Here is a 27,082-nt window from a genome sequence, read left to right as displayed (position 1 = left end):
CACCATCAGTGGTCAGTGGGTGATAATTAAAAACCTTTTGTAAATTGCAAACGCAAACATAGCTAGGAGAGATTTTTGGAAAGGTTAAAAAAAATCCTTATGTTAGCAGCTTTTAGAGTGGTCCCTTCCCTTTTGTGTTTATACACAGGGTTTCTTTAAGGGAAACTATCCATCTTCTAACCATACTCTGTTTTTCACACTCTCCTCTCAAATATTGCAGATGAAACATTGGCAGCAATATGTCCATTTTGTCACTACACGTGGTGGCTTCAGAGCGCTGCCACGCCTTGGCCGCCACTTCCTCCCGCCTCCTCCCCTGTGTCCTCTGCTCGGCCACCAGCAGCACTGGCAGATGCATTCTGGGCTGCGCTGCGCCTTGTGGCTCGCGGTTGGCTTTTCATCCCTCTTGTGTCTGTCTGCCTTTTTCCAGGAGCATTTCTTCCTCCCACTAGCCGTATCATTGACCTGAGAGTCCAGTAGAGCTGTTACAAGCCCTGAAGCCTTATCCGTGAGTCATGCATTTACTTCTTCAGGAATCAGATTATTTTACTCTGTTACTGTCCGACCCAGGACAAGCTTACCTCTCTCTTCTTCAGTGTTCCCATTTGTAAAATGAGTATGATAAATTCACTTTACAGGGTCATTGTGAGGACTAAACGTCATTGTATATAAAGTGCCCAGACAGAGCTAGTAAGCCCCCAAGTGTTTGCTTTTATGTTTAAGCTTGTACATTCAAGATTATTATTGTACACACGGCTTTTACCTTTTTCCCGGTATGCTGCTTCAGTTACCTTCAGATAGCTCGATTGAAGTATCTCCCCGTACCTACAGCAGTTAAGACTAAGCAGTCTTGTAACCCTGAATTCTTTATCACTTTCATTTCCTAGTTAGGTGACTTGCCTCTCCTAAACTATCATTGGGCTTCCCTGGTGGCTCAGATGGTAAAGAATCCGCCTGCAGTGTGGGAGACCTGGGTTCGATCTCTGGGTTGGGAAGATCCCCTGGAGGAGAGCATGGCAACCCCCTCCAGGATTCTTGTCTGAAGAATCTCCATGGACAGAGGAGCCTGCCAGGCTATACGGTCGGACACGACTGAGCAACTAAGCACACACACAGTCTATCATTAGGTCCTGCCAGTTACCACCAGTTCTTTCAGATACATTTCTTTCCATTGTTAGGCAATCATTTAAGCTGGTTCCCCTAATTCCAGTCAGTCACTCTCGTTTCATGCAAATAATAAAAGAATCTTTAGGCTTTGTCTTGTTCACTGGCATGATATTGCTTGGCATGTAGTAGGCACTCAGTGTTTGTAGGAGTAACTGATGGACTAGTATTAGCCACCTTTAGAAATTTTCTATAGTATTAAGTCTAAACTCCCTAACCCTCCTATTAGATTTTCACTGTTGCTGTTTAGTAATTTCACACAGTTGATTCTGCATTTCACCTCAGCAAAGCCGCTTTTTATTCCATACCTATATTAATTCTTATTTCCATATAATTCACATTTCTTGGGATGCCCTTCATGTGTATTGTGTCATGCCTATAGTGAAGTAAAGTGTTAGTTGTGCCGTCATGTCCGACTCTTTGTGACCCCATGGACTGTATGTAGCCCCTCTGTCCATGGAATTCTCCAGGCAGGAATACTGGAGTGGGTAGCCGTTCCCTTCTCCAGGAGATCTTCCCAACCCAGGGACTGAACCCAGGTCTCCTGGGTTGTAGGCAGATTCTTTACTGCCCGAGCCACCAGGGAAGCTCCCTGTGCCATGCTAGAACTCGTTATTTTTGTAGAGTTTTTTCTCTCTTGGCTCTCCCAGCTCTGGCCCCATTACTGCGGTGTGATGCCTTGGCTCCTGTGCCTGGTTTTCAGTGCATCAATGTGTGTTTAAATCCTTGCTGGTTATGCTGTGTCTGCTTTCCTTGATGATAAGCTCCTGGGGATCGAGGACAGTCGTGGGTTTCTTGTAACCTTCTGTACTCAGCACCAGTGACATACCCTAACACTTCTAGGTGTTCAGTAAGTGATAGAGAATACCGTTAGTTTTGTCTTTAATAAAAAGATACAGGGCCATAAAATGGTGGGGGATTTGGGAATGTGTTGTTCAAAAGAGTTTGAGCTTACAGAGGAGTCATTCTGCTCTGTATAGGTAATTCTGGGGTAGTATTCAGCTCTGGTCTATATTGATTAATTTTTTGATACTTTATGGACTCAGATATTTAATGAGGGTAGAGGGTAATCCATAAAACTAGTCTAAAAATATAAGTAAATAATATTTGACTTCATGGCCTGAATTTTTTACATATTTATTTTTTAGTTTAAAACTGGAACATATTTATAATTCAGTTTCCAATATAATTTGACTGGCAGAAGTGAAGAACAGAGTAAACCAGAAAATTTCATGTTAGATAAATTGAAGTTCAGTCAGTTCAGTTCAGTTCAGTTGCTCAGTCGTGTCCGACTCTTTGCGACTCCAGGCCTCCCTGTCTATCACCAACTCCCAGAGTTCACTCAGACTCACATCCGTCGAGTCGGTAATGCCATCCAGCCATCTCATCCTCTGTCGTCCCCTTCTCCTCCTGCCCCCAATCCCTCCCAGCATCAGAGTCTTTTCCAGTGGGTCAACTCTTCGCATGAGGTGGCCAAAGTACTGGAGTTTCAGCTTCAGCATCATTCCTTCCAAAGAACACCCAGGGCTGATCTCCTTCAGAATGGACTGGTTGGATCTTTTTGCAGTCCAAGGGACTCTCAAGAGTCTTATCCAACACCACAGTTCAAAAGCATCAATTCTTTGGTGCTCAGCTTTCTTCATAGTCCAACTCTCACATCCATACATGACCACTGGAAAAACCATAGCCTTGACTAGACAGACCTTTGTTGACAAAGTAATGTCTCTGCTTTTCAATATGCTATCTAGGTTGGTCATAACTTTCCTTCCAAGAAGTAAGCATCTTTTAATTTCATGGCTGCAATCACCATCTGCAGTGATTTTGGAGCCCCCCAAAATAAAGTCTGACGCTGTTTCCACTGTTTCCCCATCTAATTCCCATGAAGTGATGGGAACAGATGCCATGATCTTCGTTTTCTGAATGTTGAGCTTTAAGCCAACCTTTTCACTCTCCTCTTTCACTTTCATCAAGAGTTCCTCTTCACTTTCTGCCATAAGGGTGGTGTTATCTGCATATCTGAGGTTATTGATATTTCTCCCAGCAATCTTGATTCCAGCTTGTGCTTCTTCCAGCCCAGTTTTTCTCATGATGTACTCTGCATATAAGTTAAATTAGCAGGGTGACAATATACAGCCTTGACGTACTCCTTTTCCTATTTGGAACCAGTCTGTTGTTCCATGTCCAGTTCTAACTGTTGCTTCCTGACCTGCATATACGTTTCTCAAGAGGCAGGTCAGGTGGTCTGGTATTCTCATCTCAGAATTTTCCACAGTTTATTGTGATCCACACAGTCAAAGGCTTTGGCATAGTCAATAAAACAGAAATAGATGTTTTTCTGGAACTCTCTTGCTTTTTCCATGATCCAGCAGATGTTGGCAATTTGATCTCTGGTTCCTCTGCCTTTTCTAAAACCTACTTGAACATCAGGAAGTTCACGGTTCATGTATTGCTGAAGCCTGGCTTGGAGAATTTTGAGCATTACTTTACTAGTATGCGAGATGAGTGCAGTTGTGCAGTAGTTTGAGCATTCTTTGGCATTGCCTTTCTTTGGGATTGGAATGAAAACTGACCTTTTCCAGTCCTGTGGCCACTGCTGAGTTTTCCAAATTTGCTGGCATATTGAGTGTAGCACTTTCACAGCATCATCTTTCAAGATTTGAAAGAGCTCCACTGGAATTCCATCACCTCCACTAGCTTTGTTTGTAGTGATGCTTTCTAAGGCCCACTTGACTTCACATTCCAGGATGTCTGGCTCTAGGTGAGTGATCACACCATTGTGATTATCTTGGTCGTGAAGATCTTTTTTGTACAGTTCTTCTGTGTATTCTTGCCACCTCTTCTTAATATCTTCTGCTTCTGTTAGGTCCATACCATTTCTGTCCTTTATATTACCTTTCCCCTAAATATCGGAATATAGGAGCTTCTTAGCAGTAGAATCTGGATAGTTTATTTCCACCATTATAGATGTGAGGCTTCCTGAGCTGGAATAAGAAGATATGCCATCCAGCTGTACCTCTTCATGGAGTTTTTATTCTTAGCCATTTGAATCTGAAAACTGAACCCTTGACTTACTGGGCTGAAGGGCAGGTGGGGAAAGACTCAGCTTTCCGCTGTGATGATGAAGTGAGTGTTTAGGTCTAGGAAGCCCACAGTGCCTGGTCGGCTGTACATCTGTCGTAAGGTTGGCTTGCACTGCTGCCCAGCCCTGTGCAAGACGCTGCCACAGTGCCCCTCGCCCTCGTTTCTCAGGAGGCTAAAAATGCAGGCTGCTTTTTGGTCAAAACATGATTCTGCCTACAGTTTGACAGCTTTGGTTTGCTTTCCTCTTCTCTGTCTCTTGTGGTGCATGAATATGAAGCAGCATGTATAAACCTGGAAACCAATTTAGAGGTCATTTTTATCCTGCCTCATTTAGCTAATTGAGAAAAGTATTTGAGGTTAAAGAGTGTTGCTTGAGGTTGTACACCTAATTAATAACAAGGCTGGGAATATCGTCATGGTCACTTGATTCCAAAAGTAGAGATTTAGCTTGGTCTCCTGGGACTTCCCTGGCATTTAAGATGTCCCGCTTCCACTGCAGGGGCGCACAGACTTGATCCTGGTCAGGGAACTAAGATCCTGCATGTCTTACTGCATGGTCAAAAAGAAGCAACCAAAACCAAGGTGTAGAATGGTGCCTCTCTAAGAGAACTTTCTTTAAATAGAACAGTTATGTAAATATATGGGCTCCCCCAGTGGCTCAGTGGTAAAGAATCTGCCTGCAATGCAGGAGATGCAGGAGACTCTGGTTTGATCCCCCGGTCAGGAAGATCCCCTGGAGGAGGGCATTGCTACCCACTCCAGTTTTCTTGCCTGGAAAATCCCATGGACAGAGGAGCCTGGCGGGCTACGGTCCATGGAGTTGCACAGAGTCAGACACAACTGAAGGATCTTAGCATGCATGCATGTAAATATTTATATGCTCTTGTACCTATCCGGCTGGTATCAGTGGGATGTGTGTCTGAAGGTATTTTCCTGAGAGAGATGATGAGTCTGTAATGAACTCTCCACCTTCTCTTTGCTAGTTTTCCTAATGATCAGGCCATCTGAAAGACACTGGTAGGTTTCTTTGCCTTAGAACAAGGCTGTATCAAGTATGTACACAGCGAAGTTTGCACAGCTGATTTTATAAATAACATACTACAGTGTGATGGCTGCTAGTTTAGGAAACTGCTGGTGATCACAGCTGGGCTTGAAACGTGTCCATCTCTGCAGTTTCGTAGCAGTGTTCAGATTAACTAGTGAACAACACAGAGGCTGGACATTAAACGCAGAGGAAGGGGAGATTCACGGGGACGAGTGCTTGGTGACTGAGGTCTCACCCCAGCCCGTCGTAACACAGCTTAGAAGGCAGGCCCAGGTCAGCCCTTGGTGCGCTGGTGACTGTTCCAGTCTCATGTGGAATTCTTTGTATTTTCAGCCTGTTGATAGTGACCACAGAGATCAGTTTATTAACTCACCTGTTCATTGATAACCATTTCTCAGTGTCCCACTTCCCATGTTCATTAGCCTGTGTATGAGTGTTTCGAATATAGATGTTTTTGGTTTTTATCTATATTGAACAAAGGACACATTATGAATACCTTACAATAAAGCGTTCATTCAGTATGCCCTCAAGTTCCCCAAGGGAAGCTCTGGTAATTACAATGCAGTTTATAAAGAAATTAACCATGAATATCTTCTTTTAAACCGCAAACACTTTTTATCCCCTCCCCTGAGCAGCGGGTTGTAAACATACTTCTTTTATTCTTCCTTTGTAACCCGTAGCTTCTCTGTAACAGACTGACTAACAAGTAGGGTGAATAAAACACCTCAGCCACTTCTGTGGTAATTGTGCCAATGAGATTCACATATAAGCCATGAGCCAGTGGCAGCTGGTAAGCTTGTCATCTCTAGTTTGTGATTTCTTTGGACTGAGGTCTTCTGGCAAAGGAAGTCTAGGCATTAATAGAACCACTCTGGGATGCTATTGTGGCGAATTGGGCTTAGAGATCTGGTTTTTTTGTTTGTTTGTTTTTTTAAGGTTAGCTGATTCATTTCCTAAAAAGATATCCCACTGCAGTTTGAATTTCCCCTTAATTTGGTCTGAGCATTGATATATTAATAAATTGGAATTTTGTAAGCTTTTTTTCCTTTTTTAATGGAAGTGTAAATCAGATATGAAATGACTTAGAAGTGTGAGGGTAAGGAGCTAGGGTCCTGGTTCATTTGATAAACACTCAGATAATTGAGAGGTTTCTCTGGTGGCTCAGACAGTAAAGAATTTGCCTGCAATGCAGGAGACCCAGGTCTGATCCCTGGGTCAGGAAGATCCCCTGGAGAAGGAAATGGCTACCCACTCCAGTGTTGTTGCCCGGGCAATCCCACGGACAGAGGAGCCTGGCAGGCTACAGTCCATGGGGTCGCAAAGAGTCGGACACAGCTGAGCAGCTAACACTTGCACGCTTTCAGATCATTGGTCATGGGCCGTCCATGATAAAGGCCGCAGACCGCTGACAGAGGCTGGCCTTCTTTCGCATTTTTCCCCCTTGTAAGTGGCAAGCCAGGGAGACATTTGAGCATTTGCACAGTGTAAAGAAAAATGCATTCATTTCGGGTAAAGCCTTTTTCACCTCTTCTCTTTCTGAAGGTGCGCTTACAGAGTGCTATGATGAGCTGGGGAGCAGATACCAGCTCCCGGTCTACTGCTTGGCACCACCAATCAACATGATAGAGGAGAAGAGTGGCACGGAGACTCTGGATATTCCTGAGCCACCGCCCAACTCTGGGCATGAATCTCAGCTCCGTTTGCGCCTCTCCACTGGCAAAGACCTCAAACTTGTGGTCCGCAGCACAGACACAGTGTACCACATGAAGAGACGGCTGCATGCTGCGGAAGGAGTGGAACCAGCCAGTCAGCGGTGGTTCTTTTCTGGCAGACCTCTCACCGACAAAATGAAATTGGAAGAGCTGAAGATCCCAAAGGACTATGTCGTACAGGTTATAATGAGCCAACCTCTGCAGAACCCAACACCAGTTGAGAACTGACCTAGTCCTGTTGGCTGTCCCCAAAGCCTTCATGCCGCTTTTTATTGTTATCATTTCCTACTCTATGGCGTGAAATCTATTTTCACTGCTCTGAATTCCATATGAATGGATTTAGTTCTGAGGAATTACCAGTGAAAAATTCCATCTGTGATGGAGACCAACAAAAGTAATTAATAAAACACAAAGAGCCAGCCTTTGAGACTCATGTAATTACAGTTTCTAATTCAAGAGGCAGTTAAGAAATAGATAACCTTTTATTTTAAAATACCCAACAACTATGTAATATCTGTATTTAAATGATTTGGACTGTAACTAGAAGATTGCACCCATGAAGAACAGCACCAAGCACCTATGAATACAGAGTTCTTAAATATAATTTCCAGAAATTATCAATAACAGTTATAAAACTTGAGCTTTTTGAAATGGACACTAACAGAGCAGTACTTGAGGTTCGATAACTTTTCTGGTCTTAGTTCTTTGCTCAAGTAATACTTAGCCGTAAAGGCATAGAGACTGGCAAGCTGTGCTTCAGTATCGCTGCTCCCGTTCTCACAGGTTGAGCTCCTTATTTACGTTCACACTAAATTTTGGTGCCTTTCTAACGCGTTGGTGGCAGGCATCTCTCTGGAACACTAGGCAATAATTTAGTCAGTGCATTCAGATCTCTGATTTTCAACTGATACTTCGTTGAAAAGTCTATTGTCCTCTTGCTGCATAAGTATTTTGAAATGTCTGTATAATGAAGCTGTTTTCATATCCAGGCTTAGAAGGTCACTACTAGATAATACCTTCATTGATCTACCTACTCTGCTTAGAACTTTCAGAGCTAACTGTGCCCAAAATGCATGCATACTAGGCCAGGGAATGCACAGAATCAATAAAGTAATTATCTTCTCTCCCCCAGTTTGCAGGAAGGGTGTAAGGAAAACCCGTTCTGTCTGTGCCTAGGAAAATTGTGCCTGTCTTCAATCTTTCAGAAAAAAAATTTCAAGTCATAATTTACTAGTGAAAAATTTCCTGACATCACTTAAACATTGGCAGTGAGACCTGATGGTGATGCGTTGCTTTATACTTCAGTGCTTACCATAGCTCACTGTTACCTGTACTTGTGGTGGATGAGAATTTTCCTCTCTCATCTTTCATAGCAAAGAGGCAAATTAAGAAGCATCTGCAGATTATAAGACTGAAAAATTCCATGGTATAACCTGATTCTTCTGTACAATGACTGGAATAAAGCTGCCAAGGATTGTATTTAATTCGGAGCCTTTTCAAAGTTGGTTCCATAGGTGAGAAGAGGGCTATCACATACAATATCTCTGAACCCCTGGGAATCCATGAGATGGAGAAGCAGAGGCAAGAAGGCACTTATGTGGTTCTCAAATGGGAAATAATCAGACCTCCACACTCATTTTGGATGTGAAGCACCATTATTAATTTCAATAGCAGACTGAAACTGCTCTTTAGTTTAAATGTTATGTTTAAAATGTTATTAAATTTCCTATAGCCTGATTAGATACAATATCTATAACTGTAATGTAGCGTGTTTCTAAGAGCTTTAACTGTTTCTCTTTTTTTATGCAATCATTTTAAAGATTGTGGCTACATTTAATTTAGCTTTGCTGATAATTGAATCTAAATTCAAGAGGGGACAGCAGCATTAATTCCAAAGGAATATTTTTATATGTGGAGGTGGAGGTATGTGAGGGTGTTTTAGTATAATGCCCCTGTCATCCAAATGTTTCTTAATTTGTGTGCCACATTAAACAGCAGCATCTCTCAAAGTTTGTCAACTGGAGGAAGAAAATGTTCAAACCTATTTTTCTTAAGTAAATTTGGTGATATAATTATCTATGGTTGGTAAAAGGTTTTTTGTTTGTTGAGGATTTGAGCTCTGTTAAGAGTTTATTTTATTTTAAAGGAACATATACTTTGAATAACAATTTTCTGGGCATGTTTAACTAACCTAGGTGAGAAAACCATGGTGCTGTTTAATTGTAAATAGATTGATATAAGATTGGACCAATACTTGATGTGTACAATTTTAGTGTGTAGGGTTCTTGTGCTTTTTAAAAAAAAAAAAGTTCAATTTTTCTCTTTGTCTTTGCCTTTATTCTGGGTGTTTAACTATTATTACTGTGCACAGTAAGGGTAATCTGCTTCTTTCTGGTAACACTTCTAAAAACGTTTTAAAAACCTTCCAGGTCAGTAAATAACAAGTTCATTATCACCGAACCTAGACTCTGCTGCATCAAACCATACATGGTCATTTATAGATATACTTAATGTGCTGCATTGAAGCCTTGGTCTCAGCAGGTTGTTTTTTTCTTTGAAGAATCATGCTGTAAACCAAAACCCATCATTCAGTTTTTCAGAAGGATTTTCCATTTTGGATCAAAGTGGCAGGTTTTGATTGTTGAATTTTTATTTAAAATAGGCAATACGTACACATGGGGGAAAATCCGAACATAAAAAAGTCTCTCTTTGACTCCTGCTCTTCATCTTGCACTGCTTCTCTCCAGAGGTGACAGCTGTTCCCAGTTTTCTGGGTATCTTTAGAGATATTCTAGCACCGTGGTTCTGACACTTCAGCATACATCAGAATTACCTGGAAGGCTTATTAAAAACACAGATTTTAAAAGACATACAGATTGCTGGACTCCTCTCCCAGAGGTTCCAAGTTAGTAGGTCTGAGTCGGTGGGGGGTACAAAAATTGGCATTTCCAAGAGTTCCCAGGTGATGCTGCTACTGCTGCTCCCAGTGTGAGAACCACTGCTCTGGTGTGTGTGAGTATATTCACCCGTCCTGCCTTGTCTTTTTCATAAATAACGTACGCTATTCTAGGCATTTGATTTTGGTGAATCTTAGAGATTGTTCCCTGTAACTAGAGCTGGATCTGCTTCATTCCTCTCAGAGCTGCAGTGGTATCCCATTGTCAGGAGCACCCCAGGTCTTTCTAGACTTGCGGTGCTGTAACCTGTGCTCCTGTGAAATGCCCTTCTCTGTAGTTACATCTTTGTGTCTGTGTACAGCCGTGGAATACACTGCTGAAGAGGGAGTGTTGCTAGATCATTGTATACATGTAGAGAGCAGATGCTGAATTGCCCTCCAAATGGATCTTTACCAGTTTAGTGCTGTAGACTGTGTCTACTCTTATTTTCCTATACCCTGACCAACTTTTTGATCTTTGACAGTCTAGGTGGAAACCTGTATCATGTGATTTTAATTTGTGTTTTTTCTTTGAATGAAACAGCATTGTACTGTATATTTTAAGGCTATTTGTTGTTTTTTCCTCCTATGAATTATCTGTTTGCCCATTTTCCTAATCCATTTTGGTCTTTATCCTATTAATTTGTAAATATTTTTCTATATTAAGGATATAATGCCCTTAATATAGGATCTGTTGTTTTCTGTCGTCTGTTACCATTTGTTTTTGTGTAATTTACCATGTGAACATTTTGTCTATCAGTCTTGTATTTTATGGCTTCTTGGTTTTATTCCTAAGACCTTACCCACTCTGAGATTATAGGAGAATTTTCAGGACATGGATAACGGCCCTCTCAGCAGGTGTTCGCCAAGTTGATTTGGCCTTTTCTAGTCCTTGGCTAAGAACTAGGACAAGAGATGTCACTTCATGTTGCATAGTTAGCTTCCTCTAAAATTCTTTCCCCTTTGCAGCTGATGGAGATGGTGGACCTGTAGTCCCATGGCCCTGGGCTGAAGCTGGAGTCATATCTGCAGCCACACCTGCGTTTCTCCTGTCCCCCCAGTGCCGCTCCTCCACCCATTGCTGAGACTCCTCAGGAAACGTACATTTTGCTGACCAAGGAATGCTAGCGAAACTGTGACATAGCTTTTTACTGCCATCCACACCCTTACCTAAACATGCTTGGTCTAAACTCGACCCTTAATAGCACAGTGGATTAACTCACTGTGGATAATGAAACTTAAAGCATCCACAGTATACCATCGTTGAGTTACCCTTTATGTATTTCAAGAGTGCTCCCCTGGGAAAATGGGAGAGAGAAGACTTCCCTTCCTCAGACCTCACAGTTTCTCCTTCCAGAACCGCACCTGGGTCATAAGGCTGTCTGGTAGCAAAAGCTATTGAGGCTGTGTGAAAAGAGGCAGAAACCTGTCCCAAGGTAAGCCTGGTGGTATGGTGAGGCCCTTTGAAATGACGGTTAGTCTCTTGCTGTCCTTTTCCAGCCAGATACTGCTAGTCTCTCAGTACAATACTCTTATAGGTGTAGTGGTATCCAAACCTGTTTGCCAGAGGGTGTTCTCCTTGGACGATTAACTGTTCACCAATCAGAGGAGAAGAGCATTGTTCTAAGTGCTAAGTGCTCTCCATCTCCCTGGCCTTCGCAACAGTTCTTGAGATCAACCCCATTATCCCCACGTATAAACCAGAAATCGAGAGATGTGTGTTTCAGGGGACTTTTTGGTCTTTTGCTGGTTCCATTTAGTTTTCATAGTACCATTTTGGAGAAGAGAGAAGGTTTGGTTTCTAAACATTACTCATCAGTGTGTTTTTAAGATCTCATGACTATTAGGGTAAATATAAAGGATATTCATAGTAATTAACATGATCTCAGTCATTACAACTTTGACTTATGAATGGCAATCCTTGATAAGCAGTATTCTTGTCTGGTGCATGTTGACAATGTTAATGATTATTAAGTACTCTGAATGCTGGGGTCAGTTATATTACGTGGTGTATCCTTAAGAAACCCTTGGTATATCGGAAACGGGCTGCATTCCTCCAGTCACCAAGTTTGTCCCTCAAATCTATGGTCGAAGGAGATGTCGTAATTAGCATTCTGCAGAAGGGGTTTCTGAGCCAGTGAAATGTCAGCTTAAAACTTAAACAGGATCTGCCAGGACTGAAGTGAGTTAGATCAGTTGTTCTAAGCACAGGCATCTAACTGACCTTGAATTTGAACTCTGTGAGTCATTAAGAACCTTAAGTAGATTCTTAATCTTGATACCTCAATATCCTCATCTGTAAATTAAGAGTAACAGTTCACAGGGTTAGGAGGATTAAAAAAGCCATGTGTCTAAAGCCCTGCCTTACCCATAGCAAGCACTTTACTGAATGATAGTTAATATTTAATATCACAGTACAGTCCGGTAGGGAGGATTCACAAATCCCATGCTAAAAGCACTTAAAAATTATTCAACGCATTACTTACACAAAAAATTAAAATTATACAAAGACATGTAATAATTATTTTACCCTAGTAGATTTGGTATAATTGCTTAAGCACCTAACTCATCAAAGAGCCATTCAAGTTCTGGGAAGAACACAGTCCCCATATCCTTAAAAGTCAATTTCCCTTACACGTGGAGGCGCATTTCCATTTTGAAGTTTGTTTTTCACCTTAAGGATTGGGAGACTAGAATTCTGAAAGTATTGGACCACTTGTGGCAAATCTTAGGAAAGCATCATCTTCCAACTGCTCAGCTCCAGGAAGAGCTAGTGGCTGACACACAGGGACCCAGTGGACAGGGTTGGTCTGAAAAGCAACAGCAGAATTGGGACATGTCAAAAAAGAGAAGTGATTACATCGCTGAGTCATGTGAGGCCTCAGGGTTAACAAGGTTAAGAATCTGTGGGTTGAAGAACACTCAACCCTCATGTGTAAAAATCAGAGATACTTTGAGGTTCTAAATTTATTTTTAAGATATGTTAACAATTGTAATTACTTATACTTTCAAATGGTTTTATTCCAAGAAGACTCTCTCTCTGGCTCTGGTTAACTTGTGACAGTTTCTTTTTGAGTAAAGCTTTCTCTTTCTTCTTCTCTTTCTCTGCTTTCTGACTCTCCTGATATTTGTCCATGGAGAAGATAGTAAACAGCTTAAATTCCTTGTAATTAAGAAGCTTGTGTTGGGGAGGAAAAAAGGAAAGTTATTTCAGAAAGGATTTGATACTTTGTTTCAGATGGGAGCAGGATTGTAATCACTTCTCATTTAAAACCTTGGAAACTTGATTCAAGAGCCCCAGTAATGAGGACGGGAGAAGGCAATGGCACCCCACTCCAGTACTCTTGCCTGGAAAATCCCATGGATGGAGGAACCTGGTAGGCTGCGGTCCATGGGGTGGCTAGGAGTTGGACACGACTGAGCGACTTCACTTTCACTTTTCGCTCTCATGGATTGGAGAAGGAAATGGCAACCCACTCCAGTGTTCTTGCCTGGAGAATCCCAGGGACGGGGGAGCCTGGTGGGCTGCCATCTGTGGGGTCGCACAGAGTCGGACACAACTGAAGCGACTTAGCAGCAGTAATGAGGACTGATTACTGTCTGCTTGTAGTCTCGAGCCAGAGACAGTCCGCTGTGGGCTCAGAGGGTACCAGGGCCACTTTCTTACTTCTGCTGCCTGAAGTCCAGATGTGTTCAGGCACATCTGAGCTGCTTCACAGTGTGGTCCATCTGTTCAGAGCTTAGGCTTGAGCTCTCACTTGCTAGTCAGCATGGACTTGGAATCGGCCATTCACTGAATGGACTTGGAATAGATATTCACTGTTTTCTCTTGGAATTTAACTCATGTGTTCCCATCTAAGAATTTCTTCATTTCTACTTATTAAAATCTATAACCCTTCCTCTTAAGACCACTTCCTGCCATATTAAAATAGTTCCTTCTTTCAGCTAAACTTCCAACAGAGTTTCCTTCTCTAAACTTCTGTAATTCTATATCCACATTATCTGATGTCGCAGTTACTCAGCCCTCTCTTCCACAGGCCTGTCCATCTCGGGGTTTTGTGATCCCAGTGCTGTGACGCTCCAGCAGGCTTCTCCTTCCCTCCTCCCCCCCTGTCCCCACTGTAGGCAGAGGACACAGTCCTGTAGCTCTGGACAGGGGCTGCCAGGCCACAGCTTCCCAGGTGGCTCAGGGGTAAGGAGTCTACCTGCCAATGCAGGAGATGCAGGTTCGCTCCCTGGGTCGGGAAGACCCCCCAGAGGAGGGGCCTGGTGAGCTACAGTCCAGGGGGTCACAAAGAGTCGCACCCAGCTGAGCAGGCACGCTGCCAGGCCACACGCTAGGGACCTGCACTTACGCGGTCACCTGTGATGTCGAAGTTATGGTAGAGGTCTCTGAGTTGCTGCTTTTTAATATTAAAGAGAAAGTTGTACATGTGCAAGTTGTCTGGGCCAATTTTCAGCTCCCCATCCAGGTCAAGCAACTCAAAAACAGGCCGGGAATGGCGGAAGATAAATTGCTCTTCCAAATGGTTCTGCTTTGAGAGGAAAACATAAGGAAAGGAATAGTATTGTCAGTGCTACTTTCTAAACGCGCTACATCGAGACTCATCTATTCACTAGTCTGTTCCCTAGAGAGCTCAAAGCACAGGGCAGAATCATGGCAGCTCAGGGCCAGAAGGGTGCTGTGTCAGCGTATTGGACCCTGCTGCAGCATCCGCCTTCAAGGGGAGCTGATGCTGTCTGGAGTGGCTAGCTCTGCTAGATGCAGCTCTCAGTGGAATGTGTTTCCTTGTGTTCACTGAAAACCTACGTAAGAACACTTCAGCACTGGTGATAAAATGGTGAAGACACGAGGTGCTTTCCTTAAGGAAAGGGAAAGAGGTGAGTACACTGGGAGTGTGTGCGAGGTAGGGTGGGTACCCAAAGACGAGCAGGTCTTGTCTTGCTCACTCATCCCCTTCAGAATATTCTGAGGAAAGGGATCACTGAGGAAGAGAGGCAACTGGGATTACTGGTGATTATTTAAGACCCACCAGCTAGAAGGGGCAAGGAAGGGCATGCCAAGGAGCGATGTGATGGGATGAGATTTGTTCTTTATAAAGGCAAAGTGGGAGGGAAGCTGGGTAACCTTTCGAAACTCCTAGGTTATAGATGGACCAGTTCCTTCTTCCTGTTTCAAGTGAAAAGAAGAGAACTTCGGCCACACTCTTAATTTGGCGCCGCCTTTAGTGACACGGTGGCAGCAGCCGAGCTCTGCCCCCTCTGCCCCAGAGCCTGGCTGGCTACTCACCTCTTGCGCCAGCAGTATACACACCAGCATGTAGAACTGGTCGAAACCAATCTCGCCCACCGCGTTCCAGTCCAGCATGTTGAACACAACTGTGATCTGGTTCCGTGTCAAGTCAGTCACGTGATGGAGGAAGTGGTAAAACAGCACATCTGTTGGCAGGGAGATGAGACGGGTTATTCTGAAACAGTTCCAGAATGTTCGCCATCTGGGAGCTGCAGAAATGGTCCTGTTGGAAGCTTGTTGACGCGGCAGTAGCGATGATGATGCTTGGTTTCTGGCTTTGCCACTGCACATCCCACTGCGCCCAGACTTGTGAAGAAGGGGAGAGTGGACAGGGCTTGGATGGAACAGACCGATGTGCAGACATATCAATAAAAGGCTCACAGCGCTCCTCGCACATAGGAGAGCTTAGTTCTCACTGGGGACCTAGGACACGCTCTTGGAAAAGCTGACGTTTCACCTGGGTCTTTCACTTGAGAGAATTAAAACGAGAAATTTAAAAATCATTCCTCTTCTATGAAAGCATCACTGTGCCTCATGCTTATGTAATGTGAATGCTCTTGACTGTGGGGAAGGGAACTGTCATCAGGCACTTAGGTGCTGGGCGCTTTAAGTGTTGCCTGTCACGGAACCCAGGCAGCTACATGGCCTTGCACAGTAAACTTTGGGTGACAACTAGGCGTGGGGCTTCTCGAGCTGTAATGGGCGTACCAGTCACTTGGGGATCTTGTAAACACAGCGGTTGTGATTAGAAACTGTCTCGGGACTACTGAGTCTGCATCTTAACAAGCTCCCGAGTGATGTGGCCGCTGCTGCTCTGTGGACCACACTCAGAGTGACAGAGCTGGGCTTCATATGTGGTCCATCTGACTCCACAGCCTTGCTCTTTCTACAGTGAAGCTGTGTCTTTTGCACATTAGTTAAAGCATCTGCAGTCATATACGATCGGAGGAAAAAAAACCTGTAAAGGACAGGGAAGGTTTTTGCCTGAAATTCCACTCATCATCTGTCTCAGGGAGTGTGAGATGGAAGAAGCAAACATGGGGATATGTTTACACAGTGGTATGTGGCTGTACAAGTTATATGTACAGGTCACCCATAGGATTTCAGAGATTCTCAAGTGTGACTGTCTACATGTGATTCCTTCTTGCCCATTGATTACAGAGGGCTTTAAACCCACCTCTCTTGCAGCTCCCGCATCAGCAGGCAGGTTTCTTACCACTGGAGCCACCTGGGAAGCCCTACCTTATTTATACCCAGTCCTAAAAGAGACAAAAACCAAAAGACAAATGAGCAAACAAAAAAGCCCTGAAGCGTTAAAGCCCTAAAGAACCCACCTGCCAGTGCAGGAGACGGCAAGAGACCCACGTTCGGCCGGAAGATCTCCTAGAGGAGGGCATGGCAGCCCACTCCAGTATGGTCACGTGAGAAGTTTCATGGACAGAGGAGCCTGGTGGCCTACAGTCCATGGGATCGCAGAGTCAGACATGACTGAGCAACTGAGCATGCACACATTAATCACATTAATTGTCTTGTGTCTCCTGCACAAGACATGGCCCCACTAAATCTGTAAAGCAGGTCTGTGTGGTTTGGAGTCCGGGCTGAAGCGGGCTAAAGGTACAATGAGCCAGTCAACACAGTGTCCTGACCTGAGGGTTTCGCATGTCCCACCAGGTGTGAGCCCTTGGGAACACACCATGTGCAAACATCGTGACGCCTGTGTCCTTGCTTCGTGAGGAATGCTTTACGGTGAGGCTCAGTAGCGAGTTAACAGATACCGTTACTCCATCGGCCGACTCCAGGCCGAGCATCCAGGGCACTGCGTCACCACAGCCCTGGCAGGCAAAGCTCAAGCCTGTGCCTTCCTCCAGGTCACCGTCCGGTCCCTTGGTGACCAGACCCGAGTATGACTTCTTCTCTCGGGCGTTGCATCAGTGAGGAGTGACTTTGTTGCCGGGGAGATCAGACTGCTCAGCAAACACTGGTGAGACTGATATGGGCTTTAGAGTCAGAAACCCTTGGGTTTTGGGGCCAGCTTCTCTGTTTACATCAAGGTGCCCTACAGTTGTCTTATCTAGGACTGGGTTATTGGGAAGATTTGGTGAGATGCTGTGTATAAATCTGGGGCACGAAAGGATGAATAAATGAAGGTATCTTTATTATTTTGTAAGGACTGAATGAACTCTTTAAAAAATTTTTATGGAAGAAACTCCTTGTTGATAAATGATATTTCTCTCCCTCAGGTTAAAATGAGTGAATAGGATACCTTAGTTATGCTAAGTCTCTTCAGTCCTGTCTGACTCTCAGTGACCCTGTGGACTGTAGCCCTCCAGGCTCCTCTGTCCATGGGATTCTCTAGGCAAGAATACTGGAGTGGTCAGTCATTCCCTTCTCCAGGGGATCTTCCCGACCCAGGGATCAAACCCACATCTCTTGCAGCTCCTGCAGTGGCAGGCGGGTTCTTTACCGCTAGCGCCACCTGGGAAGCCCTACCTTATCTATATTGCTGCTAAGTCGCTTCAGTCGTGTCCGACTCTGTGCGACCCCATGGACTGCAGCCTACCAGGGTCCTCTGCCCATGGGATTTTCCAGGCAAGAGTACTGGAGTGGGTTGCCATTGCCATACCCAGGTCTAAAGAGAAACAAACGCCAAACAAACAGCCCTGAAGTGTTGCAATCGGTCTTCTATTAGTTTGTGCACTCAGCAGCAGGGTTGAGCTCACCAACACTTTTCAGCCACAAGTACCAAGAATTAGAAGGGACCTTGCAGGTCCTCTGACGCAGTTCTCCCAGTCTATGGAGAAGTTTTGCTAAGGGACTCTTGAGGGTTAGGCCTGAGAGGGGTCAGCCGCCAGGAATAGCTGTAACAGTCGTGAACACATTAAACCCTTAGAGCATGCCGAGCACGGTGCTAAGCACTTTCCGTATGTCATCTAATCTCATCACTTTTTTTTTTTTGGCTGCACTGTGCGACTGAACTGAACTGAAGTGAACTGGTGCAGCATGAAGCATCTGAGCTCCCAAGCAGGACTGAACCCACGCCCCGTGAAGTGGAAGCGCGGAGACTCAACCACGGCACTGCCAGGGAAGTCCCTCGCTATCTTTCTTTTCCAACCATGAGCTGGACTCCAGTATTAGAAGCCTCACTTACGGATGAAGAGAGTTAGACTTAAAAGAGGATGACGACTTTCTGCAAGTCACCAAGGAACAACGCGTGGAGCCAAGGTCTAGTCCCAGAGCCTGTTGTTTTATCTGCCTCACTGAACCGCCATCAAGGCTCAGCGGGCGGGGTTTCTCTGTGCTTCATTTCAAAGATGTAGCACCTATGTTAACGAACTAGTTTCTGGCCCTGTAAGTTCTCCTGCACATTTGTTAAAAACCCAGCCATGGCCCAGAAGAAGTACTTAACGGAAGTACTGACCATTCAAGGTTTTCTTGCGGTGCACGTCAAGAAGGTGAAAGTACTCCACCAATGCCTTCACATTTCTCACGGACAGTAAGCAGTACAGCTTGTCCAGGTAAAGGTACCACAGAAACGATCCCTGCTTCAGTTTCATTATGGAGCCCTTTAAGCCGAAGACTCTGGCAACCTGAAGTAGAACAGAGAATTCTGCCTCAGAACTAGAATGTTGGGTGGAGAAAAGCTCAGGTAGTAAAGATCTTCCTAGGTCAGACATCACAATTGATAAAAATTTAAAATTGCGGCAATTCCCCTGGCTGACCAGTGGTGAGGACTCGGCGCTTTCACTTTGGAGGCCCAGGTTCAATCCCTGGTCGGGGAACTAAGATCCCACAAGCCAAGCAGTGTAGCCAAAAATAAAAATCGAGAATTTTCCAGTCAGTGAAAGACACCCGTCCACAGACTGTGCTCATTATCATTATCAAAGTGAACGGCTATGTAACTACATGCCAGGCACTGTTCTAAGTGTGTTAATATATTAACTCATTTAGTCTGAAGACTAGTCATAGAATCCTAAGAGGCAGAGATTATTACACCTATTTTACAGATTAAGAAACAGGCTCAAGGCACAAACTGCTGTGTATAAAATGAGCTACAAGGATATATTATACAAGGAGTATATATTATATATTACATGTCTACATATATATATATATATATATATATATATAAAATATACATATATATTTGGCTTTGCCTCACAGCTTGCAGAATCTCAGTTCTCCAACCAGGGATTGAACTTGCGCCCTTAATAGTGAAAGCATAGACTCCTATCCACAGAACCACCAGGGAATTCCCTAGCCAATATTTTATAATGACTGTAAATAGAATATAACCTTTAAAAGTTGTAGACCACTATGTTGTACACCTGTAAGTTATATAATACTGTACATCAACTATATCAATAAAAACATAAAAAAGAAACTGGCTCAGAAAAGTTAAGTAATTTTCCTAATGTCAATAGGCTAATTAATGGTGAAGTCAGCATGTGAACCCAGATAGTCTGGCAATAATCACTGTTTTTTAGCCATGCAATATTGCTTCTCAAAACCTTGAAGTCCTAAGTAGCTGAAATAAGAAGAAATACATTCTGTACACAGCAGAGTGAAACTATCTTCTACCAAAGACCAAGATTTTAAAGGCAATCAGAGAAGAAAGATTACTTTCAAAGGACTGATGATTAACAATCCACTTCTTCACAACATGGAAACCGAAACACAATGGAATAATGTTTCAATGTGTAAAAACAATCTAGCCAGCTAAAATTATGGTTTCAAGAAAAAAGATGATTTCAGTAAAGCATCTTTCGAAACTGAAGGGAAGTTCCTGAAAAAGTTGAACATGGAATTACCATTATTTTTAGTGTTAGTCACTCAGTCGTGTCTGATTCTTTTCGACCCCATGCCATATGACCTAGCAATTTCACTCCTAGATAATATATCCAAAAGAAATGAAAAGTATCCAAGCAAACACGTGTACAGAATGTTTGTAACAGCACTATTCACAATAGGCAAGAGGTGAAAACAACCCAGTGTTCATAAACTGATGGCAAATGAGATGTGCATTCATACAGCGAGATGCCATTCTGTCAGGAAAGGGAGGGATACATGTTACAATGCAGATGGAGCTTATGGTAAGTGAAAGAAGCCAAGCCCAGAGGTCACATGTGATATGGTTCCGTTTATATTAAGTATCCAGAAGAAGCAAAGCCATAGAAACGCAGATCAGCCATTGCCAGGAGCTGGGGGAGAGGGTAATGGGAAGCGACAGCTTATGGATTCCCAGCGGGCTGATGAAAACGTTTCAAACCTGACAGAGGGGATAGATGAGTAGCACTGTCAGTGTGCTAAGTGCCACTGAACTGTACACTTTTTAAACACTTATTTTTGGCTGTGCTGGGTCTTTGTTGCCGCGCGGGCTGTCTCTAGCTGCAGCGAGCAGGGGCCACTCTCTGCTTGTGATGCATGGACTTCTCACTGGGGCACCTTCTCTTGCTGCGGAGCACGGGCTCTAGACGGGGGCGGCTCAGTAGTTGTGGCACACGGCTTAGTTGCTCCTCGGCATGTGGGATCTTCCTGGACCAGGGATGGAGCCCGTGTCCCCTGCACTGGCAGTGGATTCTTAACCACTGGCCCACCAGGGAGGTCTCTGTATGCTTTAAAATCGCTAATTTTATATTATGTGAACTTTACTTTCTAAAAAGAATGAGGAGGCAAATCAAACCTGAATTTGACTGTTTCACAGAAAATATGAATCAGGGAAGTAGAGAAGACGGCAGAGGTCCATGTTAAATGACACTGTTGGGACACAATGAACAAAGCCCAGAGTGTGGAAAGCTCTAAAAGAAAGCGACTCCACTGCTTCAGTAAAAATTTACAAGCAAAGAAAAAGAGGTGGAAGAGGGATCTATAGACTAACAGCTTAATGTCTTTCAGATCGCATCAACCAATTACAGTGTATGGACATATTAGGACCCTGATTAACATAGACTGTGCATTTGAAAACGCACAAAAACAACTTACCAAAAAGCATGAGATGATGGAGAACTATGAACACTGACTGGATATAATATTAGAAGTGACGACAGATGAGGTTGCTATTTAAAAAGACAAAATGATAAGATGCCGTAATGTGCTTCAAAATGACCCAGGCTCATGGGTAATCATAGACATATATTAGGGTTGTTCGAACATGAACTGACTGATGAATATACAGGGGTACTACCTTATACTATTCTTTCTACTTTGAATATGTTTGAAATTTTCTATAGTGAAAAGAAAAAAAACCGGATGAGATAAAGCTGTTTTCAGGCAAAAACAGACAAAAACCCCAAACAACTAAGAATGATCACTAACGGACTGTCCCAAAAGAAATTCTAAAGCATCAACTTAAAATAGTCAGAGAATGATCACAGAGAAAATCCAAGATATAAGAAGGAACACAGAAAAAGGAGTAAAAACGCCTGGGTCAGTCCAAGCAAACAGCGGTGGAGTGAAATGACAGCAGTGTCGGAAACTGCAGGGAATTCCCTGACCATCTGCTGGCTAAAACTCCATGTTCTCAATGCAGGGGGCCTGGGTTCAATCCCTGGTCAGGGAACTTGATCCCACATGCTGAAACTCAGAGTTTGCATACCACAGCTAAAGATCCCGTGTGCTGCAAGGAGTTGAAGATCCTGCGTGCAACAGCTAAGACCCAGCACTACCAAATAAATGCATAAAAATTTTTTAGAGACTTAAATGACATAATTTAGTAGTAGTAGTACTTTTTATCGTTTGGCCATGGCACACGGCATGTGGGATCTTAGTTCTGGAACCAGGGATGGAACCTGCACCCTGTGCCTTGGCAGCGTGGAGTCTTAACCACTGGACCACCAGAGAGGTCCCCAAAATGATAAAGTTTAAATGCAATACAATTATGACAGAAGGAAGGAGCTAACAAACCCATACACACAAAAACTGAGAAAATTAACACCCATAAGGGAATTCTTCGAACACAGAAAAATAATCCCTTATGGAAACACAGATACTCAGGGAGGAATGAGAAGTACCAGGAATTGAATATGTGTGAGTGGATCTCAATGAATATTCACTGTAAAAAATGCTAAAAATAATGTCATATGAAGAAGCTAGCTGTGGGTGCTGTCAGAACTCACCAGGAGCTACATAGGGGAAGATCTGTTGCTGCTAGAGGACGGGAGAAAAAATGGTGTAAAATTTAACTGCATTTTCCCAGTGTGTTAATTAGGGTAAGGACTGCTAACTACTGTAGTACTGTAACAAACAATTCCCAGAATATCAGAACTAACTGTCTTTTCCAACACCATAGTAACCAGTAACATTGAAGGTGATGGTGCTCTGAGCATGCTATGTGTACACAGAATAGGAATATAATGTTGTACATATGAAGCTTATTTAATGTTATAAACCAAAGTTCAGTTCAGTTGCTCGGTTGTGTCCGACTCTGCGACCCCATGGACTGCAGCACACCAGGCCTCCCTGTCTATCACCAACTCCCGAAGTTTACTCAAACTCATGTCTGTTGAGTAATGGTGATGCCATCCAACCATCTCGTCCTCTGTTGTCCCCTTCTCCTCCTGCCCTCAATCTTTCCCAGCATCATCAGGGTCTTTTCAAATGAGTCACTTCTTTGCATCAGGTAGCCAAAGTATTGGAGTTTCAGCTTCAACATCAGTCCTTCCAATGAATATTCAGGACTGATTTCCTTTAGGATGGACTGATTGGATCTCCTTGCAGTCCAAGGGACTCTCAAGAGTCTTCTCCAACACCACAGTTCAAAAGCATTAGTTCTTTGGCATTCAGCTTTTCTTTATAGTTCAACTCTCACATCCATCCATGACTCCTGGAAAAACCATAGCTTTGACTAGATGGACCTTTGTTGCCAAAGTAATGTCTCTGCTTTTTAATATGCTGTCTACGTTGGTCATAACCAAAGTTACCCCTATAAAAAATAAATTTAAAAATAGATGATGGTTCCCTATCAGCTGGAGTTCCTCAGTGACTACACAAAAAGAGGATCTTCCCTTCCCATGGATTTTCATCTGGGGCTTGAGAGTGACAGATTCTCCTCTCCCAGCAGCAGAAAGCGATTGCTTTGAAGGATTTTGCTACTTCTGAGGAAGTAGATGAGAACTTGCGCTCGTCTCCTGGCAGCCACCAACCTCCTCCTTACTCCTTCCTGCATCAGCAAGAACTGGGACTCTGCAGTCTGCTGCCCTGCCCCCAGTTTTTCTCACAAGCACCCTCTGGAGACACATGAGAAGGAGTTTGCTAACGCATATGATCGTGCCTTGTATCTGGGAATTCCAGCTAACGCACCCTGACACGGCAGCCCAAACTTTGCCTCTAATGATTTGCTCGAGCTTTAGTTACTTTCTCCTCTGCCACTTGTAGGGCAACTGGCGTTTTCAGCCATGTTCTGCCAAAGGTTCAGCAGTTGGTGTGCCCTCTCTCCTTGCTTGATCCTTTTAGCATTCAGTTTCCTTGGTTGCCTTGTGACCTCAGTCCTCTGATATTCTCAAGAAAAGTTTTGTAGAGCATCCATCCTTTCTTTCTCACTAGGATAGATGCGACATTCTTTGTAGCTTTCTGTACAGTCAGTCAGAAATCCATCCTAATTGTGTGAAGGTTTTACTGCAGCATAACTTAGCCTATTCAGATGGATAGGGTGGTTTTTATCTGCATTTCCCTGATGACTAATGATGTGGAGCACGTTCTCATGTGCAGATTTTCCATCTGTACTTTTTCAAGACAGAGCACAGATACTGATGTAAGGATAGACATTTCCTGTCTTAGATCTAGAAAGCACTTCTCCAAAGAGCCATAGTACCATTTTATGGAAAATTTTATTTGGAGACCACAGGGCTCTGCTTAGCCTTTTAGTTTATGAGCCTATTGGCTTTCTGTCTGGTTTCATGGCCTCTTTCCCCTGTAGTTTAGGATTTTGCAAATGTCTTGAGAGCAAAAGCCTAGAGTAAGGTACCATTACATATTCACTGGAATGGCTAGAGTTTTAAGAACTGATGATATCAATATGATTGGAGCAGTATCATTTGTGGGAGTGTAAAGCGATGCAATCCTTTGTAAAATACTTGAATAGTTTCTTATGAAGTTAACCATATACTTAGGGTATGATCCAGCAATTGCACTCCTAGGTGCATCTAGGAAAATGAACATACATATCCATGCAAAGCCTCATAAGCATTTGTAGCATCTTTATTCATGATAACATAAGACTGCAAATGTCCATCAACAGCTGAATGGATAAACAAATTGTGGTATATCCATACACCGGAATATGGATACATATTCCATATGGAATATCCATACACTGGAACATTTAGGAAGAATGAACCACAAATACATATAACAACATGATGAATCTCAAAATATTATGCTGAGTGGAAAGAAACCAAACCTCAAAGAGCACTACAGTGTGATTCCGTTCATCTGATGAACTAGGAAAGACATTCCCAGTGCATGGTGACGGAAAACGGATGAGCGGTTGCCTGGGGTGAGGATGGTGAATGGGGATTAACTTATGATCAAGGAAAAGAAATTTCCTGAGATGAGGGGAAAGTTCTGTACCTTGACTGTGGTGATGGTTGAGTGCTAAGTCGCTTCAGTTACGCCTGACTGTGACACTATGGACTGTAGCCGGGCTCCTCTGTCCATGGGATTCCCCAGGCAAGAAGGCTGGATGGGTTGCCATGCCCTCTTCCAGGGAAATCTTCCTGATCCAGGGATTGAACCTGAGTCTCTTATGTCTTCTGCACTGGCAGGTGGGTTCTTTAGCACTAGCACCACCTGGGAAGCCCACAGTGATGGTTACATGGATGTATATATTTGTCAAAACTTTAAATTCGTTTTATTAAATATAAACAAAGTCAATGAAGTTGACTTTAAAATTTTCTTAAGACAAAAAATTCAATTACATCAGTATTAAGCATTCTTGCTCAACAAAAGTCATTGGAAAGTTAACAGATATATGGTAAATTGGAAAGACATCTGCAGTGTCTAAACTCAGTAAGAAACTTTTTTTAAAATCCTACAGTCAAAAAGTGAGAAAGGAAATCTAATAGGAAAATGGGCAAAGAATATGAACTAGCAATATGAACCAACAAAGAACCTGAAATGCAAACATCTAACAAACTTATGAGGACATGCTCCAACTCTAATTAAGAATTAGAGATTTGCAAATTTAAAACCAGGTTTTGTACCAAACTTACAAAAGACAGATAATTCCTATCTTAAATTGGTCCATAAAATAAAATAAAAAAAGAATAATAAATGTTCTCATTTTAAAACCAGATAGAGATAGCACAAGAAAAGTACAGGTGCCTTTGGTTTGCGCACATAGACGTAAAAATCCTAAGTGTGAAATTTCCCGTCAAAGTCAATGGTATATGTATAAATATACATTATGACCAAGAGGCAAATGGACACAGTAGTTACACAAACAGATGCAGAGACTTTGGCCTCAGACTACTTAGGTTCAAATCCAGACTCTGCCGCTGATTAGCTGTGTGACCTTGGGCTTGTGTTACTTAGCCTTTCTAGTGGAAGATAAAATATTCTCCAAGAATGCAAGAGTATTTAGTCAACAAAATTTACCATGACTATACGGTGGATGAGAAAACTCATGTAATTAATCATAAGATTAACTTATATGGTAAATGCAGAAAAAATATTTGATAAATTTCTACAGCTATGAGAAAAAGTTGTTAGCAAATTAGAAATAGCAGGAAGGTGTCTCAGTGGGTAGAGACTGCCTGGAATGCAGGAGATGCGGGTTCGCTCCCTGAGTCAGGAAGATCCCCTGGACGAGGCGTGGCAACCCACTCCAGTACTCTCGTCTGGAGAATCCCATGGACAGAGGAGCCCGGTGGGCTACAGTCCATGGGGTCACACAGAATCGGACAGGACTGAAGTGACTGAGCGCAGACGTGTGAAGATCTTTTGCCACAGTCTTTCATAAATATCATACTTAAAGGAGAAACTTTTAAACCCTTTTCTATTAAATACTGGACCAAGACAAGGATTCCTATTTTCACTGTTACTGTTTAACTTAACAGTAAAATCATCTGCTAAAGATTCTAGCAAATGCTATAGGAAAAAGGAGAAGAAATAAGAAATGTGAGGAGTTTATAGCAGAAGCTGTACCAAGTGCTGTGACATCTCTCAACCTAAGAGATGTTCTCTGGGCTTTCAAGCACAGCAAGCTAGCAGCGCTCGCTGCCCTAGGGAGCAGCCCTTGGTCAAGGATAGATGAGGCTTAGAGGAAAATTCCCGTTTCCTTGACTCTTGGGCTGAGTCTGCAGTGTGCTGTATCCTGATCCCCAGAACACCCAAGTGGGTTAAGCCCGTTAGCCATAGCAGTAATCAGCTCCCTGTACGGGCTTCAACATCACCTCCCAAATAAACTATTTGTATTCAGATCCTTGTCTCTGGGAAAATCCAACCTAAGAAAATAGTGAAATGCTTTGTCTGTGACTACTGAGCCTGTGACTTTCTTTGTCAACGCAGTGTCTTACTTTAATAGCTTTTGTTTCTGCATAGAACCATTCTTTTATTCCTGGATAAAACTTTCTTGGTAATGGTGTTTTTATTCACCTTGGGTTTCATCTTGCTAGTATTTTTTTAAATTTATTTATTTTAATCGGAGGATAATTACTTTACAATATTGTGATGGGTTTTGCCATACATCAACATGAGTCAGCCATGGGCATATATGTGTCCCCTCCTGCTAGTATCTTTTTTAATCCATCTATTACCTAAGGGAACGTAGTCTACAATTTTGTTTTACTGTCTCTACTTAGTTGTAGTAAAACTCATCTTAGAAAAATGAAATATTTCCTTTATCGTCCTAAAGTACT

The 27,082-nt window shown here is 43.1% G+C and overlaps 2 protein-coding genes across 3 annotated transcripts in view; one reads left to right on the top strand and one right to left on the bottom strand.

Moving 5' to 3' along the window:
• UBTD2 (ubiquitin domain containing 2) overlaps nt 1-9,320 on the top strand; it is a 60,925-nt gene extending 51,605 nt beyond the window's left edge. For both annotated transcript variants that reach the window (XM_027979989.2, XM_060400309.1), the window contains one exon: nt 6,833-9,320. In XM_027979989.2, coding sequence (XP_027835790.1) covers nt 6,833-7,230 — 398 coding nt within the window. In that variant the 3' untranslated portion in view covers nt 7,231-9,320. The remainder of the gene's footprint in view (nt 1-6,832) is intronic.
• Nucleotides 9,321-9,634: 314 nt separating this feature from the next.
• Nucleotides 9,635-19,004, bottom strand: EFCAB9 (EF-hand calcium binding domain 9). Its single transcript, XM_012096724.5, has 4 exons — nt 18,649-19,004; nt 15,228-15,376; nt 14,293-14,469; nt 9,635-13,115 (listed from the first exon to the last, which is right to left on the bottom strand). The coding sequence occupies exons 1-4, from the start codon at nt 18,902-18,904 to the stop codon at nt 12,921-12,923; spliced, it is 777 nt and encodes a 258-aa protein (XP_011952114.2). The 5' UTR covers nt 18,905-19,004; the 3' UTR covers nt 9,635-12,920.
• Nucleotides 19,005-27,082: the final 8,078 nt, after the last annotated feature.

Source organism: Ovis aries, chromosome 16, assembly GCF_016772045.2.
Source record: "Ovis aries strain OAR_USU_Benz2616 breed Rambouillet chromosome 16, ARS-UI_Ramb_v3.0, whole genome shotgun sequence".
NCBI lineage: Eukaryota > Metazoa > Chordata > Mammalia > Artiodactyla > Bovidae > Ovis > Ovis aries.
The sequence above is the reverse complement of the archived record's forward strand: the minus strand, read 5'-3'. Positions and strand labels throughout refer to the sequence as shown.